This window comes from Hippopotamus amphibius, chromosome 4, assembly GCF_030028045.1.
Source record: "Hippopotamus amphibius kiboko isolate mHipAmp2 chromosome 4, mHipAmp2.hap2, whole genome shotgun sequence".
NCBI classification, from domain to species: domain Eukaryota; kingdom Metazoa; phylum Chordata; class Mammalia; order Artiodactyla; family Hippopotamidae; genus Hippopotamus; species Hippopotamus amphibius.
Window position 1 is genome coordinate 62,594,287 of NC_080189.1, and position 20,956 is coordinate 62,615,242.

Here is a 20,956-nt window from a genome sequence, read left to right on the forward strand (position 1 = left end):
GTATTGACCATTTGTTTATCTTCTTGGGAAAATTGTCTGTCTAGATCCTTTGCCCATTTCAAAATCAGGTTGTCTTTTTACTATTGAATTGTAAAAGGTCTTTATAAAAGTTCTTACTTTCTAGATAAAAATTGCTTATTAGATTTGAAAATATCTCCCACTCTGAGGGTTGTCTTTTTTGACTTTTCATTTTCTTTTGGATCATGTCTAAGAAAGTTACTATGATTTATTCTTGTGTTTTCTTCTAAGAGTTTTATGGTTTTAGCTTTCTCTTATATTTAGGGCTCTGATCCATTTGAATTAGTCAAAAATACTTTATAAACTACCACTGTCCCAGAAATCTGGACACTCCTGCATATGAACTTATATTTGACCACATTTTAAAGGTATACTCAAGAAAAGAAAACATCAAGTAGCCTTTGGCTTAATTATCTCTGACGGCTTTTTAGAACTAAAATATGATTTAATTTATGTCAAATGTGTTATCTGATTCCTTCAAATAATGTGTAGGTTTTAAAACTGATTTAGAGTTTATCTCAAAATTCACACGAAAGCTTTTTCCAACTCTAAATATCGCTTAGCAGATATGAGCATTAATCATAGTTTATTGTATATTCTTCCAGATACGTGTATGTATGCTATATATATAGTGAATCATTGTATGAAGGTACCATAATTTAAAAGTCCCCTACTGATGGGCATTTAGATTGTTTTCAGTTTTTGTCATCATAAGCAGTGCTTCAGAAAACATAGTGTACTCTTGGCAGACAGTTTCCTGGCAGTGAAATTGCTGGGTCAAAGCATTTGCACGTTTTACATTTTGATGAGTATCATTACAATTACCATCCCAAAAGGTTGTGCCATTTTATTCTCCCTAGAGTTAAATTTTTATGTCATATTCGTTAGGCCAAAAAGGAACCCTTTGGAAATTGTGCTATCTCTTAGCTGTTCACCCTTTGGAAATTGTGCTCTTTGCTTAGCTATGTATGCCATTAAAATGTTGCCTTTGTACATGAAGTAACATTTAAGAACACTAATGTAAGGAAGTAAAATTGGTCTAATTTTTTGAAGATAATCAGACACATATTTGCTAATTCTTTAAGAACTGCTAAGCAAAACTATACTAGAAGATGAAACTTATTAACATAGTTCTGCTTTTAAATAAGTCATATTCTAATTTCACAGTAGCCATTTCAGAATTACTCTGGGGTAACCTACACAGTTATAACTAAAATATTAATTTTAAGAATTTTTAGATTTATGATTAAGTATGCCTCAGAGTTTTAATAAATCAAAATGTCACCATCAGTGAACCTGCCAGTAGGTTCCTAACTATATCGATGTTCTAAGCCTTTATATTTCCCATCATTTAGTGTAAATATGTAAACTTCTAAAATCTGTTTTGTTATTCTAATTCTTCTGAACCCCCTCCCCAGTAATACAGGAGTTGGTTAAGGAAATTGATATATATTATCCAGTTATAGATTCAGAAATGGAAATAAAAAATGATTGTGTTTATCAAATAGGACATGAGTAAAAGATAATTCAAATTCTTAAATAATTTTTAGTTACAAATTGATACATTATTCTTTTGCTGATTACCAGTATTGACATTTTATTAAAGTAACATTATCCTTGACTTAAATATCTAAGTTTTAAGAAAGACCTCTGTTATGACACCTTCATATATTTTCCAGAATGATCCTTCTTTATGGGTTGTTCTCAAAAGCTCACACATCTATTATGTGATTTTGTCCAAAAAAGAAAAAAAAACCCACACCAATGATTTATTCTTAGAATTGTTCATTCTAAAATTTAGTGCAGAGTTGTAATTAAAATCTAAATTTACTTAAGTAAGAAAAAATTTAAATAATAAAATAATTTTCTTAGTGTTTGGCCAAGTAAATATTCCTTTGTAAAAAAAAATGAGAATGAACAAACAGAAATCCATACCTGTGAATATGAGATTTCTCTTATTAGCACGTCGAAGTGATTTCTTGAGCGGTTTGACGAATTCTTTCAGCACATGTTTACTGAATGTCTGCTGTGTGCCAGACACAGTGCTAGGCATTAGGGATACAGTGTTAAAAGAAGCCCGTCCTTGAGGAGTATTACTGGGAGTGCTGACCTGTCCTTGAGGAGTATTACTAGGAGTGCTGACCTAAAGGTACCTGGCAAAATTAACACACAAGATCGGTGCCTTTATTCTCTGAAAAATCAGCTATAGTGGCGATAATAGTGGAAAATGAAATCAAAAGAAACACCATGTGCTTTCTATATGGATTGAGTATATGAACCGTCACTGTGTAAAGGTTGTTGCTCTTCCAGCCTTTGGATATCCCGGATGGTCGGAGAGCCCCCCTCCCTGCTCACTACCGGAGCAGCAGCACGCGCAGCATTGACACGCAGACCCCCTCTGTGCAGGAGCGCAGCAGTAGCTGCAGCAGTCACTCACCCTGTGTCTCCCCCTTCTGTCCCCCGGAATCCCAGGATGGTAGCCCTTGCTCAACAGAAGATTTACTCTATGATCGCGATAAAGGTGAGAATGAAATCATCCACTTACATAGAGGGTTTGTTATAAAGCCTTGCTCATTATACTTTCTTTGTCTTAGACCATTACATCACCTTTTTTCTTCTGTTGAATGATGGGATTGTAAAGGATTGGTTGATTTAGGTTTGTTTGTTCATTGGTTTCATGTACCCCCTTTTCTTTGTGACTTTCGCAAACATCTTCCATAAATGTGTCAGAGGAGCACAGCGCATGGTTCTAACAGCGAATGAAAACTTTAAAATGAGTGTGTACAGCTTCACATCATATAAGACACAGTTTTTCCCTTGGTATTGTCCAGAGTTAAGGATGGTTATGGTAGAATTTATGTTTCTCATGCCTGAAGTTAGATTTCATAATCAGATTAATTTGGGAGGAAATAATTTCTAAAAAGTCTGTTGGAAGAATACGTATATTTTTAACCAAGTAGGATAAACTTTAACAAGTACCTGCAGCACATCAGGGATTATATTATGGTATGTAGATGAATTATTAACTAACACCAGTAAGGGTGCAGAACCTGTGGGATTTCTTATTGCCTGTCAAGCCCTGTCTGCCCGTGTCCTCCTGTCCTTGTGTCAGGCACTTGGCTACCACTGTTCACTCTCTTCTTTCAGTTTCTGGTCCCCTCAGACACTGAAGGTACCAAAGACTGCCCAGCTTCCACCTTCCTAGCTACTTACCAAGAAACACTGAACTTCCTTTGTAACACATTTACTGCTTCTCACCACAGAGAAACAGATCCTAGGCAACAAAAATTTTAAAACGTGGAAAAATCAAAGTTTACAGAATCTTACAGGATTTTATGGGCCTTGTGACTTGAATGCCAATTCCCTCAATTTGTTTTATTTTGAGGTATTAATACATTTAAAGTGCCCAAATACTAAGTGCTAAGCCCCCTGAATTTTTACACATGTATGCACTCATGAAACCACTACCTGGATCAAGATACGGAACATTTTTCATATCCCAGAAGGCTCCCTAGCTCCCTTCCCAGACAGTATCCTTCTCCTTTCCACCTGGAAGTAACCACTGTTCTGACTTCCATCATCACAGTCTAATTTTTCCCTGTTACTGGATTTCATAGAAATGCAATGATGCAGTGTGTATTCTTTTGGTCTGGCTCCTTTCAGTCAGCATTATGCCTAACTCTCTGCTGAGATGTTAGATGGAAGCTACTTTGGACTTTTGTCCCCTGCTCTAATTTCTGTGGGTGGATCTCAACAGTTATACCCTTTTCACCTTTTCCTTATTGGAAGCCTGTGAACTCTCTTCCTCAATTACGGATGTGTTGAAAGCAGTACCTTAGTTAGGCATCTCTTTGCTCCAGGTGTAATGTCGATTTTGTAGAATGTCAGAGTAGGAAACTTCATTTCACTGAGGCATCCTACCACAGCAAACACTTCAATCACTTCCTCACATTTTTACTATGAATGTTTATAGTGAAACAAACAAGAAAACACCTTGCTTCTAGTGGGAATATCTGTTTTGAAGGTAAATGGAAATGTTAAATAATCATAACTTGTTTCAGGCTGCACAGGTGGTAAATGGTGCAACAGATCTTTCTGATTGATTCCAAAACCTGTATTTTTTGTTATACCACTAGAAAAGATAAGTGCAGACCACTTTTGCTACTTTTTAGCACTTACAGTTGGGTTAAAATGAAAAGTAAAAATAACTGTGATAAGGCTAGGCAGTTAATTCTGGAGTTTTGTTTTCTTCTTTCTGAGTTTAATACTGTGGATAATTGAGAGATGCTGAACCAAAAGAGAGATGTATTAGGAAGTTGATACATGAGTTCCATTTTGGTTAGTTGGTTGTGAGATTGCCTTCTCAGCCGCTACGGGATTATATTTCATGAGGCAGTCTCACAACCAGTTGGAACCACATTCTCTTTATTCATTTGTCCATGGATGCTTAGGTTGTTTCCATGTTTTAGCTATTGTGAATAATACTGCAGTGAACATGGGAATGCAGGTATCTTTTTGAGATTGTATAATAATCTGAATTCTGACCTTTTCTTAGAGAAGTTAGACTTTTTTCTAAGATTTTGCCTTTGGTTGAATAATTTTTCTCTATGCCCTTTTATTCTTTTATACCAGATACCTGCCTGCATAACACAAAGGTCTTATCTTTCTTCTGTTCCTCTTGTTTTTTCTTAATGTAAAATGAGAACATTGGTCCAGATCATCTCTAAGGCCAACAGTTTTTTTTTCCCTAGTAGTTAAAAAAATATTTTTTCCTTAGGGTGAAAATACTTGTTTTCATACCTCATACCATTATTGGGGTTAAACGAGATATTGGAATAAAGTGCTTAGAACAACTCTTGGTATGTAGTAAACACTCAATAAATGGTGTTGTTTGTGACTAATAGTGATTTTTTTAAAAATTTCTTTAGAAACTAAGGAGATCACAGAATCATTTAAGACATTTTTCTGTTTTCTACAAAACCACCTCAGTTTGGGAATTAGGACCTCATGACAAGTTTCTTAATATATCTACCATATTTAGCTTTGAGACTTGGCTTTATGATTAAGATCAAGTTAATTTTACTGTTCTTTGGAAAAATGTGTGACCTATTATTACAATATGCAGTTTCTAGTTCTCAAATTAGCTACTTTCTTTGTGAAGAGAAAATTCAAATAGCATCTGTCTCTTTTATATATGTATGTATATGTGTATGTATACATACACATACATGTATATTAGAACTGGAAGTAGAGGTTTATGTATTTCAACTGAGTTTATGCTTTTTATTTATTCAAGACACATTTGTTGAGCATCTGCTGTATGTCAGGCACTCTGCTGGAGAGTGGAGAAATAGAGAAGAGTAAGATGTGATATCTGTTTTTAAGGAATTCATAGTCTGATAGGGAGTACCAGTAATGCTAACAAATATCCCACAGTATAGCATACAAGTATGTTCATGATACTAAAGGTACAAAAGACAGGGAGGTGTCAGTGTTGCAGTGTCTGAAACTTACATATTTAAATCATTCAAACTATAGTATAGTCTCTGTCTCATTACTTCTCTATGGACAGTCCAGATTTTTTAAAGATACTAATTCTAGCTTACAATTTGCATTTTTCCACAGTAAAGCTTAAATTGGTCTTTTGTTTCTTTGTATTTATTTCCAGTAAAGAGGAAAAAAAGGAAGCTATAGATTTCTAATAGGTTTGCATCATTAACTATGAAAACAGAATTGATGCTGTAATTTTGTAATCAGCTACAACTGATTTGGAGTACCTATCTATTCTGTGGTTGCTGTTGTAGAATAGCTAGTTTAGACGTCCTTAGGTGCCTGGATTGGCATGCATGGGTGGGGAGAGGGATAGCATTGTGAGCATATTGCTCTAGCGAGAGATGTTCTAGTAGTCATCTGTTATATACTTTTCCTTTTCCTGACTTTATTATTTCTGCTTATTCCTAACATCTGTTTTTCTCCATGACGCATATATAATTTGAGACCTGTAAAATAATTTTAGTTGATTAGCATATTGGCTTTTCTTTGGCTATTTCAATTGCAATGCCAGGATAAAAACACTCTGACTATTGAGAGAAGTCCAGCCTTTAAGAGACTATTTTCAGGTTTTAGTTTTTTTAGTTTGGTGGGGTTTTTTTGACAGAGTTTTCCGGTTACCTAAAGACTGAAGGCAGCCTGGTAACGTATAAAGTTGCTAGGCTAACTAACCTAATAACAGCCACAGTTCCTACATTATGATCTGTGTGGAGAATTCAGGGATCCAGAATAAGAGCTCTCATCTTGACATCTTCAGAATATACCCTGAGAGCCTAAATTCTTCTACATTATCATGCCCAAAATGCAAGGGAGAAAATCAGTCATTTACATAATATAAATGGCAGTGTCAAATATTAGTTCCTTTAGCAGCTCTGCCAGCTTTCCTTATTGGTAGCAAGCCACAAAACCTAGACTTCAGTTTGCCATTTATAGTTGATCTTTGGAACAATTCACTTAGGCAGTTGTTATAAAATTCTGCAGTTTTGCAAGATATTGTGGAAACGTTGATTATTCTAATCATGAAGTCAACTGAACCATTCTACTCAGGCCAGCTACTGAGAGCTGTATTCCAAGAGTCCATAAATTGGTTACTTGGAACTTGGAACTTAAACTATGTCTACCCACAGGAACAATGTATATTATGTGGATGGAGTTTCCAAGGGCCAATGCATGTAAGCCTATTTAACTCATACTCATGATTTAACTCATAAATATTAATATTTCTCATATTAACATTTCAGGGTCTGGGGCTGACCCTAAGCAGACTTTTGTAAGAGACTCTTTTTGTTACTCCTTTCTGTATACATTTTAAACTGTATTTGCATTCATCTTTACGGCTCTTATTTCTTAACATTCTTTGACCTTTGCACCCTTACCATACTTTCACCCTCCGTTTTCTAGATAGCCCAATCAGCCAAGATTTTGTGGCACTTTTCTTTTTGTGGTTTATATTGTGAAAATAGATATGTTGGATATATTTCTTTTAGCTACCACACCTTGAAAGTCACAGCTTTTGAGCCTGAATCTGTTTCATGGTCAAAAGATTCTCCCCACGTGATTCTAGGATGCTTATTATCCTAGAAGAACCTCTTGGTGGTAAAATAACAAAGAGGAGAAATCTTATTCCAACAATGGAGTTATTCCATAGGTTAAAAACTGAACTTTTCTAGAATTACGTCCCTAAGGTAATCTTCCCTGTTTTGTTTTTTCACGATTACATTTAAAATTATATACATTCCCATTAGCTGATGTGTATAAGAAGCATCCAGTGAATGCCTTTCCCCCTCTTTTGGAAATGTTTACAATTGTACTAATGGCAGTTGCTGTGCTAGCTTTCTGTGGATGAGTTGCTGTTCTTAATTCAAAATTATTAGTAAGTATACAACTCAGTTCTAGCAGTTACAACCCAGAGTCTAAATGAAAGCAAACCAAAATTTATTAATATATCTGCATATATAATTTCACTTAATCTACTGCTATCTATTTACTAGAATATAAGCTCCATCAAGAGCAGGTAACTTTATTTTGCTCATTACTTTATCCTCAGCAACTAGAGTGGTGCCTAGCATCAGCACAGAGTAGCGCTTAGTCGAGATTTTTTCAGTATTCCTTCTTCATGGTATGTCCATTTTTTTAAGAATATATTTTTATAGCTTTGTTGAAAACATTAGTGTCTTTTTCTTTAAGGGGTTAAATTATATATGTTAGGCTTTTGATTGTTCAGGAAGAGTATGATAATCCTCCCCACTACCGCCACCCAAAAAAAGACAATAAAGAGTAACCACTCTAAGACTATGTGAATTTAGTGATGATAGGACTTTGGTGAGAAAGAAGCCATAAAGCTCAAATTTCCTGTTGAAATTCGGGGAAGGGAAGTAACTCGGCTAAAACCCATCTTAACTTCTACTCTGATCATGACTGGGGAAAAAACAGAGTATCGGCTAGGCTAAAAGAAAAGGGGATCGGTTGAATATTTTTCTCTCTGTTACATTTTATGTTCCTCTAAGAAGAAATATGGACACACTGAAGCCACTCCTTGCACTGTGTCTCCTTGTGAGACTAACAGAAGGCAGACCCAATGAAGCTGTTGCCAAAGCTCTAAGACGACCTAGTAGAAGCACAGAATGTTCCATTGGAACTTGATCATCTAGTCTGAGGACACTAGAGTTGAGATAGATGGAAACAGTGAGGCAGATAGCATGATGGTAATGAACTGTGACTCTGGTGCAGCCAGGTAGAATCTCTGCTCTGCCACTTACTAATTAGGTGTCCTTGGGCAAATTACTCAACCTCTCTGTATCTCAGTTTTCTCACCTGTAAATTAAGGAAAATGCTGGCACCTGCCTCATAGGATTGTTATGCTGATTAAATGTGCCCAGGTGACTTTACCTCTGTAATCCCCTGTGACATTATCACAATCCTGTGACTAGGGACACTGTCATTATTTTAAGAATGAGGAGCCTAAGGCTTAGAGAAATTAACTTTCCTGAATTTTGTAGAGTCCAGGTGCCAACAAAGGTCTTCTGTAGGAACTTCATACTACTTCTTGCTGCCTTTGCAGGAGGAATAGCCATTACACAGTCATTCAGATATGAAAGAGCCTGGTGTGTGGAGAACAGTAAAAAAAAAAAAAATTGTGTGGCTAGAGCATAGGGGTAAATGGTAGGGAGTAGAAAGCAGTGAGAGTGGAGAGGTAGGTAGAAAGGCCACCGTTTCATAAGGGCCTTGTAGCCTTGCTGAAAGCAACAAAGAACCAAGCAAAGATCTTTTGTCAGCTAGAGAACATGACCCAGCTTTAAGATAAAGCTACAGAAGTGGAGAGAGACAGCAAGAGGGAAGATGCTATCTTAATAGCCTAGTTCTGTGTCTCCAAATTTTATTACACACTTTTTCCAGCAATTTTAATCTGTACCCGTAATATACATTTATCTATTTCTAAGTTATATAGGTACACAGTTCAGTTCATATACAAAATATTTGCTGGTAAAGCTTAGTTTCTTATTTTTAGAGATAAAAAGTAAATATATAGGGCTTACTAGGTGGCGCAGTGGTTAAGAATCCGCCTGCCAATGCAGGGGACACAGGTTCGATCCCTGCTCCAGGAAGATCCCACATGCCACGGAGCAACTAAGCCCGTGTGCCAAAAAAAAAAAAAAGTAAATATATATAAATGTTATCCTGTTTACTTTCTGCATGTCAGCAGATTCTTTAGTGCACCTTAATTGGGAAACCAGAGGTGCAGGGCAAAGATGAGGAATGGTAGCAAGGACAAAGGAATTGGAGGAAATAGACTGAAGAAGAATCAGCAACATTTGGTGGTTGATTAGATGTAGGTGTGAGGGATTAGAAAAACGAGGATAAAGGCAAAGTTCTAACAAAGTTCTAGCTTTGGACATGGGAAAACAATTATCACTATCATTAAGGCAATGAATGTCAGAGAAGGAACAGGCTTTAACGTGACCATTATATAAGTTAAAGATTCCATTTGGTTATCTGACTAAAGATGTTATAATACCATTTCCCTTTAGCAAGAATTGGGGGGAAAAAAAGAGAAATACTGTGTTATACCTAATACATAGCATTTTGTTTTGCCTTCTATTTTGCACATAATTAAGTGCTCAGTAAATATATGTGTACATTTAAAATTAAATTGAAACTTTTATTAGAAGTTTTCATTTTCCCCCCATAGGATACTTTAGGAGCACTTTAATATGAACAATGTGTTTCAGTTTTTTGAACACTGATGTCCATGGTGAGATCCTTAATTACATTACTTTTCAAGATATAAAATATTCTGGGTAATCTGAAATTTATTTTCAGTTTAGTTTTACCATTATGATTTATATTTATAAGAGGCACGATTTTAGTCTGTAAGTTGTTTTGCAGACTGTCTTCAATTTGTTTTCATTTTTAACAACCATGTCAGATAGATTCAGAGTGATTTGTTCACATTCATGTATGATTTGGAGTGAGTAGTTAGCATATCAACGAAGCCAAGTCAGATTTGGAGGCAGTAATAAGCAGTGTTGCTCTGCATATCAGGATTATGTTTGCAGAAGAAGCACTGTCCTTATTATGAGTACACAAGAACAAAGGAGCAACTATGATTTGTTTGCTTAATTTGTAAATTAGTATCAATTCAGTGAATACAGAATAAATGATTAAAATATAAAACACCTCTACATATGACAAATATTTAATTAATGGGCCTAACATTTGGAGTGTAGGTTAAGTCCCAGTTAATTCATGCCACAGTCTTGTTTGAGACAAAGTTCAAAAATAGAAGTACCAAGGGCTATGATGTTACATTTTCCCTTCTTACCCTTTGCTGAATGCTGATGTCAAGGAAATCTTAGCTATAGCTGGTGTATTGTTTTATTAAAATTTGGTAACCTTCTTATAAAAGGTTGACTTTGAAATTGTAGAGAAATCTTAGAGACTATGTGTATAAGGCAAATGTTCTCCTTACTCTTTCACAGTTTGGTCTTGAAGGTCACTGAAAATGCAGGTTTTCAATACAATCAGTAATGCCAACTGGTTCTAAAAGTTTGTTGTCAAGAAATGCTATACAGTTGTTTCTTACTGATTTCATTAGACCATCACATTATACCACAGTTGATAATTTCATTTCCTGATGCAAAAGAAGTCATTTTTTAAATTGAAGCACAGTTACTGTGTACTATTATATAAGTTACAGGAGCACAGTATAGAGATTCACAATTATTAAAGATTATACTCCATTTACAGTTATTATAAAATATTGACTATTCCCCCTGTTGTACAGTATATCCTTTTGCCTTATTTTATACCTAATCGTTTGTACCTCTTATTTCCCTACCCCTGCATTGCCCCTCCCCACTTCCCTCTCCACTGGTAGCCATGAATTTTTTCTCTATATCTATGAATCACTTCTTTTTTGTTATATTCAGTAGTTTATTGTATTTTTTAGATTCCACATATAAGTGATATCCTACAGTACTTGTCTTTCTCTGTCTGACTTATTTCACTTAGTATAATGCCCTCCAAGTCCATCCATGTTGCTGCAAATAGCAGTTTCATTCTTTTTTTATGGCTGAGTAGTATTCCATTGTGTATACATACCACATTTTCTGTGAAAGTAATTTTAATACCAGAATAGTAATTCTGTTTAGATCCTATTTAGTTTATCATATTTATAATCTTATCCTAAATTGGCTAACTTTGTCACTAAGTTTAGTGTTGTTGGTTAAACTCTATGCTCTCTTTCTTAGCCTGTTATTTTAGCTTTGAAAGATAGAATAATAATTACATTCTACTGGCTCTTGCTGCACATATAATAAAAAATATTTTACTTGTAGAGGGATCTATAGAATCTGTATACTTTAGACATTAGTTTTAAAATCTCAGAATGATAGATCTCCATATGCTAAAGGATGTCATCATGAACTGGCAGAGTTCCTGCTAGGCAGTCATAAACTGAAGAATCTGGTACTCCAAATGTTAACTCTGCTTCCCCACCAGACACAAAATCTTACCTTTATATACCTTAATAAAATTAGTGTGCAAATCTATTTTAAGTGACATTTCTGTTACTCTCTTCTGTGGAATAGGCACTTAATTTCTGAGTGGTTCACCTTTATTAATTTGTAAATTAGAAAGGGTGTGTTCTTTCTACTATTGTAGCAGTATTTATTGAGAGCTTATTGTGTTTCAGGTACACACATTTTTCACAGCCATCGTATCAGTAGTTATTCCCATTTTATAGCTCAAAACACAAGGGGATCACACTTTTCCTAGGCCATGCAGTTAGTCCTAGATAGAAGTCAGGTGGCCTAACTGCAAACCAGTGTTTTAACCTTTTTATGATTGCTTCTCAAATTTGGCTGTACTTCAAAAGCATTTGGGAGTTTTACAAAAAAAAACAAAAAAACAAAAAAAGAGGCAGTATATGCCTGGGTAGGCACCCCAGAGTAGTTAAATCAGAACCTCTTTAGGGGTGAGGTTTCGACATTGGCGTTTATTAGTATTTTTAAAACATCTTTGATGAGTCTAATGTGCAACCAGGGTTAAGAACCACCACCCTGTAACTGTATTGCTTATTTTAGAGTTAATTTCACTTAATTTGATAAAGTAATCTGATAATAGGAGATAAACAGCACATATGAAGACTTAGGGCTGGAATAGAACCATGGCAGAGATTTTACATACCTTCCTACATAAATTAAGAATTTATTGATTTTTTTATACTAGAATTGTTGGCCATACAATGTAACATACCAGATGTAATGAAGGCCATTTATAAGGAGAAAATCAGAAAACTCTAAAACTATAAAAGTGCATAGTTTAATGAATCTTGTTTCTATGTGAAATTTCAGACTTCAGTAATATCTCTAATTTTTCCAGACTTTAGCTCATTATCACGTTTAAAAATAGTTGACAAACTACTTACATTGTAACCGTAAATGTGGTACACATGCATAAGTATAATCTTTTATAATAAAATAGTCAATAAAATGTTTCCATTCTCTTAATTTTCAAATCTGGGTGATTCTGTTATAAATACAGATGAAACTATTATGAATGCAGATAGATACATAAATAATTACATTCATCGCATTTAATTTCATAATTCACATTGGTTATGAGGTTATAAGAACATAAACTAACATTTAACTTAATCTCCATTACATGTATAGTTATTATCCTACTGTGGGATAACAGAATGAGAAAATGTATCATGCTTATGAAGAAAAGGGATTGAACTAAGACTGCCATGAGACTTCATCCGGAATCTCCTGAGCAGGCATGCTCACCTCACATTTATAATGTTCTGTTACTGAAATGTGGTTATTAAACTCAACACAGAGTTCTAAATGCAGAAGATAGACAACCAGGTCTAGAATGGGTAGAATAGGTTGTTCATGGGAGTTGTTTTTAAAGCATGCTGTTTGTAAAGCCAAAAAAAAAAAAAAAAAAAGCCCTTGGTACACTGTTCCTGTTTTTTATGTTAATCTTTTTTAAAAATCACAGAATTTTAGAGTTAGGAATGGCAATTCCTTTAGTTATATAGAAACTTAGAGAGGCAGCTGTGTTGAAGGTTATACAACTATATATCTAGTGATAGAGCTAAAACCACAGAAAGTTGTCTCCATTCCCTGTTCCTCTTTGTACTCCATCAGATTGCATATTTACCAAAGGAAAAAACCCCAGATTTAAGAAATCTGTTTAAGGCTCCAAATTTTTTTTTCCAGCCTTTGTCTTTCCAAACCACCAAACCTTAAATGTTTTATATGTATATATAATATGTATATATATATACTCAAGAAATAAACATTTTTTATTGAAAAGGCAAGGCAATATAATAGCACTAAATACTGTCTTTCTAGGATAGCAATATATTGTGTTTGTTTGTTTAAACATTAATCACCCTCCCCCTCCACACCAAAAAAAGAATGTTTAAGTGGGTAAAACTCTGTAAAAATATAAGCCTCTGAAATCAGAAAAATTTTAAGAAGAAAAACTATTTAATATTTAATCCATTGTAGATTGTTAATAGGAAGACAATTACTTTTGCAGATTATCCAACTTACATGTAGCTTTCAATCCTGGGAAGGTCCCTTGAAACCATCAGTAATGTTATGAGAGAAATCATGTGGTAGGTCTGATGATGTAAGAAGATACAGAACACAGAAGACTGTAACTGTGGCCAAGATGATTTCTCTTACATGATAATAGGGTGGATTCTTGACTGCTGACATGGTCACACCCCTGCTGATGGCAGAAGAGGCTTATTAAAGGCATCAAGCCCATGGTTTTAGGCTGATCCTGCGAACAGTGGGGCTGTGTCGTCACCACCAGTCCTCTCTATGAAGGCGCCACACACCATAGCTACTTTTTCATGTATGTCTTCGGCATGGCTGGCTGTTGTTTGGATAGTAAAGCAAGGTCAACCTGTATTTTTGGTATTATACTGAGTTCAAGGCCTCATTCTCACTAGTTTTTGATTATAGGCCAGTTGTTTGGGGTTAGCCTAGCTCAAACAGCAGCAAACTCGGACTCTAGTCAGGTTCATGATGTTTGCATCTACCTAAGAGAAAAAATAATATCCCCTATCCTCCCTCCCATTTGTTCAAGCAATATAGGATAAATGTTGAATCTAAGAAAATCCTCAAGTGTGAAGAAACCCAACTTAACTCTAAAACTTAATTCCTTCCAAGAGACTATGCATCATCTGTATGGACATGTGTAACACTGATGGAGAAAGTATGTGGTTTTCTAGGTTTCCCAATAATGTGGCCTTGTTATTTTGCAGGCAATGATTTCCCAGCCAGAGACATAGCCATATTCAAATATAAGCACACATCTGCATGCCCAGGGTTTACAAAGATGCTCTTTGAATCATTCACCAATTACACTATAAGTGTGCCTCAAGGGTCTGCCTTCTAAGCATGTATTATACTTCATTAATGATGATAAAAAAAAAAAAACCTCCCTATTACTTAGATTCTGAATGTTGGACTGTGTACTGTATCCTAAACTGAAGCAACTTATCATAATTGTGACACCTGTAATTATGGTAGTAGTGCCATCTTTCAAAATACGTATGAAAATAACACATCTCAATAGGTCATGTGCTTAGTATTTTAGCATTGGGGATTGGTTTACATTGTTAGAATTTGCTTAAATAGGACTATTGTATTCATACAGGTATGTTACTGACTTTACAACTTGGCATCTTAAAAAGATAATGACACATTTTGGTGGATTTGAATTTCCAAAGTCCTTTGCCAGGTAGGAAGGGCGAAACTGCATATAGGTTTTATGGCTTTTCATGAATAGACCATTTCTTTGTGGTCAAAAATATGAAGAAAACATGTTAGGTAGAGATGCTTTTAGATTCCTCGTGCTTCCAGCAGCAAAAATACAAATAATGCTCAAAAAGTTCTTTTATATAGACATTATAAAGGCAAAATTCTGAGCATTACCTTTGTCATTGTGGGCCAAGGAAAAGTATGTGGTGTTATAAGCCTATTTTTCCCTGCATACATGTTATTCATAGTGTTTAGTAAAAGTAACGTCTGCTAAGAATTTTTGTAGTGAAGACTATTTCACATATTAAAATTTTCAATTAAATTGGCTGAACAGTGAAAAAATATAGAGAAGCCTTTATTATAATCTCCTATAATTCTTCTGCATGACTATACATATTACCCCATCTATTTACCTTTTTGGAATACATAATGATGTATTTATTTTCAGGATTACAGCTCTACTCAGAATGCAGTTTTCTGGACCAAAATATCTGCTTTTTATGTTCTGTGGTATGGCAGATTACTGTTGCATTGAAGCTTATATTCATAAGAAATGTACTACACAGGGATGTTAGAAATAGCTTTGCAATAAAGGAAGCTCTGTGGTGGAAGCAAAGGGGCAATAGTGGATAAACTGTGCAAAAGGCTGCTTGTTTGGAAATCAAATTTAGCTTGTTTGGAAATCAAATTTAATTTAAAAGAGCTTTCAATCACTAGTTAATATAACTGCTTTAAATTTACAGACAGTGGGAGTAGCTCACCGTTACCCAAGTATGCTTCATCTCCCAAACCAAACAACAGCTACATGTTCAAACGGGAGCCCCCAGAGGGATGTGAGCGAGTGAAGGTCTTTGAGGAAATGGCGTAAGTAATGTCTTTTCTATCAGCTGGGATCTGCAAAGCTGTAAAGCTTTTTACTGAGACCAGTTGATTACAGATGAATCAGCTACTCCATCCAGCTGATAATGTGTTTCAAAAGCAAATTATGAAAAGAAAATTGAATAGGCAAAAGATCTTATTGAAGGAGAATTAGAGTCTGTGTGCTGGAAATATGCTAGCACAAAAAAACTTGTAAATTCATCCTTACTACCTGAAAGATCTATTTTTAATCATTAAGAATTTTCCTTTCAAAAGCTCTAATTTAGATGGCTTTAAAAAAAATGACATTTAGCTGCAAAGTGAATATCTATGTGTGGCTAGCTTTAACGACAGTGATACCACAAGCCAGAGGGAACTCACTAACTCGTCTCCTTCCCTATAGACACATCTAGCATATGCACTCATCGAATTTAGACTTTCTGTTCACAGATTTTTTTTTTTTTCTTTTTGGAAGTTCAGTATGTATAAAATAGAAATTAAAGGGAAAAGAGGTTCATGCTGTAAATACTTGGCAGAATAACTCAAGAAAAAGAGTGTGTGGCTCTTGGACTCACTCGTCCCTTTGTCCCAGTGCAGGTGCCTAGTGGAGGCTGCTGTACTCTTGTAACCTAGAAGGGGACAGAGACCAGTCTTGCAGGAGTTGGTGGCTTAGTTCCTGGGCATGGGAGGAGAGAAAGGGCTTGTGGACACTGTTCTATTGGGCTGACTGACTCTTCAAGAAACTACTGCAACTTTTTTTTTTCATGATCTGTTAGAAGTATGTATAGAGATACAAAAAGAAAAAGAAAAAAGAAAAAAAAGAAATAAAAGAAGTATGTATAGATATACAGAAAAAGGAGGAAATGCTTAAAACCAAATACATAATGGGGTAATCCCTCTCCCAGTATGCTTAACAGAAAAGGTCATTTTAACATTGCATAATCCACGTTTCTAAATGAATGAAAGCAAACTAATCTCTGAAAAATTTTGTCTGCCCAGTCCTTTTGAAAATCCTTTTGTTTTAAATATCACCTCAGTGCTGTGTACATCAGTAGTATGCCAGCTGACTTGTACTATGGAAGATGTTTACCCCTCTGTGTACACTTAATTCATTCCCTGCCATTCACATTTTAGCTGTTTTAGAGAACTTCAGTTAATTCAGAAATTGCTTAACTTTTAATGATTGTAAACCTAATTTTGTTTTATGGTTTTAGGTCTCGTCAGCCTATCTCAGCCCCTCTCTTTTCATGTCCTGACAAAAACAAGGTTAATTTCATCCCAACCGGATCAGCTTTCTGTCCTGTAAAACTTCTAGGCCCTCTCCTACCTGCCTCCGACCTGATGCTCAAGAACTCTCCTAACTCTGGCCCGAGCTCAGCTCTGGCCACCCTGACCGTTGAGCAGCTCTCCTCCCGGGTTTCCTTTACGTCTCTTTCTGATGACACCAGCACGGCGGGCTCCACAGAGGCCTCTGTCCAACAGCCATCCCAACAGCAGCAGCTCCTGCAGGAACTGCAGGGTGAGGAACACATCTCTGCTCAGAACTATGTGATCATCTAAAGCAAAGGGGGAGCTGGCCTCTACCCATGGATTAGGGACTAGATCTCAGACATCCAGCTGCATGGAGTGACAAACTTTCTGACAACACCACCACCAACAAAATACTTATCAGCATCATAAAGTATCTCTTAACACTGATCTTGGCAGGGACAGAACTCCTATTCAGCAGTTTTTGTGGAAAGCAGTAATGCTTGCAAAATGTGTGTATCATTCAGCATTTTAAGTGGAGACTATGCATTTCATAGTATGTTTGACAGATTAGTACTGTGTCCTGTGTTTTGTTCCAAATTCTTCAGTATAAATAAGCTCTATATCAGAAAGTTGCCTGTCTAAATAGAAAATGTCTTGCTGTGTTTTGTCCTATGGAAAAATACTGTACTTCAGGATTATGTTTACAATTGATCCAGGTGTTTGTTTCTAACTTCTGTAATACATACAATGCAAAAAAATAAATAAATGGCCACAGCAGTTGCACAGTGCCCACCCTATGGCCTAGCTTCAGGTACTTCAGTTGAAGTCTAAACTCAGGTAACTTGGAATGTATATCATATTGGGATATTAACTATTTCACAGCTAAAAAGCTAAAGAGGGAACATCACTCTTTTGCCTTTTCTTATTTTATGCATTTCCCTTTCCTCATTACATTCCACATTCTTAGAATAAGAAGTGCATTCAACCCTAGGAGAACAAAAATCCTGGACATGGGTGAACATGAGGAGAACCAGCAAATCTGTGGTGTCTGACATCACTTTTGTCATGTGGTTTCAAGTAAAACAACTGTTGCATTCACTGTTTCAACATGTGTAAATGTGGCTTTTTTTTTTTTTTTAACAAGTTCAGGTGTTGCTCTGTTAATGACCGATACAATGTTGCAAATAAAGTGTCCAATACTAGGATGTACAAAAACATTCTACCTTGAATGTGTGGAATTCAAGGACAAGAATCTAGGTATGATTTTTGGAACCAGTGCAGTTTCACAGGGGATGGCTGAGGTTTTTTGTTTATATTGGCCATCAGGGTCATGAAATGCTACTGTCCTATCTAAAGGCATATTAATGTTTAGTTTCTCTTTTGGAAATTCTTTAATTTGCTGCTTAAGAAATGACACACTTTGATTATTGTTTTCCTCAAGCAGTTCAAGTGCGTGAGTTGCATTCACATGGAGAGAGCATATGTGAGTCAGAATTCAACATAAGTAAGCAGGTTATGTGATGACTTACAAACGCAGTAGTTTGAAGCTGTCTCATTTAAGCCTCTCATAATAATACCATGAATAGTTGTGTTCCTATTTTGGCTGCACGAAGTAAAGCATAAACCCAAGTAAAGAGCCTTGAACTTGCAGACTCTACCTAACGTCTCGAAGTGTGAAGACAGCCCTCGATGTTCCTGATTGGTCAGTGGAAGAGCCCAACTTCAGACATTGTTTTTTGTAGCACAAAGAAAGTATTCAAAAGCAAAGGGAAGTTTCTGTATTTTTATTCCATTGCTTTCAGTTCAATAAAACAGTTGTTTCATCTGCACCTAAAGTGTATGGCATAGTTTTCTTAAGAATTAGGGGAACAATGTGCCTACAGTTACAGGAACGTTTCAGTTCCTTTCAGTCATTCCTGGGTTTTTCTTTTTTTATTTTCTAAGGAGGTTGAAGAAGGAAGAGGTGATTAAGAAGAAAGCAACACCATTGGTTTTTTTTTAAAAGAAATGGTATATATATATATGTGTATATGTTTGTGTGTGTATGTGTTCTGTGTATTATTTTGTCATGATCCCAATTATCTTCTTTCCACCAAAGTTTGCAGTAATATTCTCTCCTGAAGGTGCATTCTGGCTCCTTTAAATTAGTCAGTGTTACATTGTAGGAGATTGTCATGGGAAAGGACTCAGTTTACTTTTGCCATTTTCACAGGGGAACCTTTTAAAACAATCTATTCAGCAGAAGACACCTTTAACCCTAATAATCTCAGGCCTTGATGAAAATACTATATTTTGTAGATTATGGTTAAAGGGAGAAAATTATTAGTTCTGTAAGATAAATATGAGCTCCATTAACTTCTGATATCTGGTTTAGCATTACATAATGTGTTGATCTTATGCTCTGCTTTTGTCCAAATAAGATGCAATAGTATCAATATCAATTTCTGAACGATGGACTGAATATGCTTTTTTTGGTAATGAAATCTGATGTACGATATTTATAGTGATGTGCTTTTATTTTCTCATGAGAAAACTAAATATTGTGTTGTACATTTGTTCTTAGCGTATATTAAAGTTTTAAACCAAATGTGTTAAAGCTTATGCTTTGCCATGTAAATTTCCCAGAAGTTGTTGAGCTCAAATGTATCCTACATCTAGCTGTAGAAATTTGTCAGAAATTGTTTAAATTTTGTATATAGTTGTACTGTTTAATTCTAGCCACTGCGCTGAACAGTATTCGAGTTACCATACAATATGGCTTTACACAAGGAAATGTGTGGCTTTTGTTTTGTATTTTTTCAGTATAGAAGTTCCTGTGTCTTCTTATTTAAATAAAGTTATTAGTAAAACTGGAATAGTTCACATATGTTTTTGGAAAGACTGGGCTTTTTTAGCACATTACCTGACAGGGATGAATTCGCATCAGGGAAATGACAGTATTCAGTACTCACTCAGTTCCTGACCTGCATCTCTGGAGTTGCAGGTAGTCTGACTGGATAAGATTTCCACAGCCTGGTTTCCTCTTGACATTTAATTTACACACTCTGCATCACAACGTTAGAAGCTAGATGTCTGAAGTTCCAAGTCTTCGTACTGCTCCCAGCTATGAGCACCTTAAAAAGAGAAAACATTGTCCCCGTGTCATTATTTTATGCCTAAGAATTATTTATGAAAATAAGTTTTTTAAGTTCAGTGAAATCACCACAAAGGAAGTTGCAGGAAAATTAAAATTTTTTTCACTCTTTTTATATATGTTTTTAGGATAATAGGGAGAAAAGCTTTACAGAACAAAGAAGTGTTGATGTTCTTCCCAGTTACCCAAACAGGGTCATCATAAGACACGTTGTGGCAGGAAAGCAAAAACAAACCACCTTGAAAAATAATTTACGAGCAGAGTATCCTTGATTTCCAAAGCATATCTCACTAAAGAGATTGATAAGATTTGACTTTTAAATTGAACTTAAAAATGACTACTTGGTAGCTATGTTTTGGGCTTTAAAAAAAATAAATATAACTTTTTAATAGTGAGCTTGATCAATTTTCTTCAGGACAATGTATGACTTAGGCAGGAAATTATCTACCTTATGCAAGTTAAAAACTCTATTGCAAATGAATATAAAGGAAAAGTGGAATTCTCAGCCCCATTTCTGCTTGACTTGATCAGATAATAAGCTTAATATTAAATGGCCCTGAAAAACAAGACAGTATTTGCAAAATCAAACCTAAGGAACAAGGACGGGGAAATTGGTTCTGAGAATTTATATGTGTTTAACCCTATGTTAGCTAGAAATAATCACAGTTTGTTTGCGAATATCACAAAATAAATGTGGCCCCTTCTAACTCTGAAGTTCAGTCATCCCCGACATATTCCCTCCTGCTCTCTGTGAACAGCTTCTGTCTTCGACTGCATCTTTGGTACTCGCAAGTCTTTCTTCCCCTGTAAACTCATTCCTTTGGTTAACTCAGGGCTCCTTAGAGCTGCAGGAGCT

General features: G+C 35.6%; 1 protein-coding gene across 2 annotated transcripts in view; it reads left to right on the forward strand.

Moving 5' to 3' along the window:
• GLCCI1 (glucocorticoid induced 1) overlaps positions 1-19,775 on the forward strand; it is a 106,676-nt gene extending 86,901 nt beyond the window's left edge. For both annotated transcript variants that reach the window (XM_057733280.1, XM_057733281.1), the window contains exons 6-8: positions 2,329-2,539; positions 15,602-15,722; positions 16,931-19,775. In XM_057733280.1, coding sequence (XP_057589263.1) covers positions 2,329-2,539; positions 15,602-15,722; positions 16,931-17,276 — 678 coding nt within the window. In that variant the 3' untranslated portion in view covers positions 17,277-19,775. The remainder of the gene's footprint in view (positions 1-2,328; positions 2,540-15,601; positions 15,723-16,930) is intronic.
• The last annotated feature ends 1,181 nt before the right edge of the window (positions 19,776-20,956 follow it).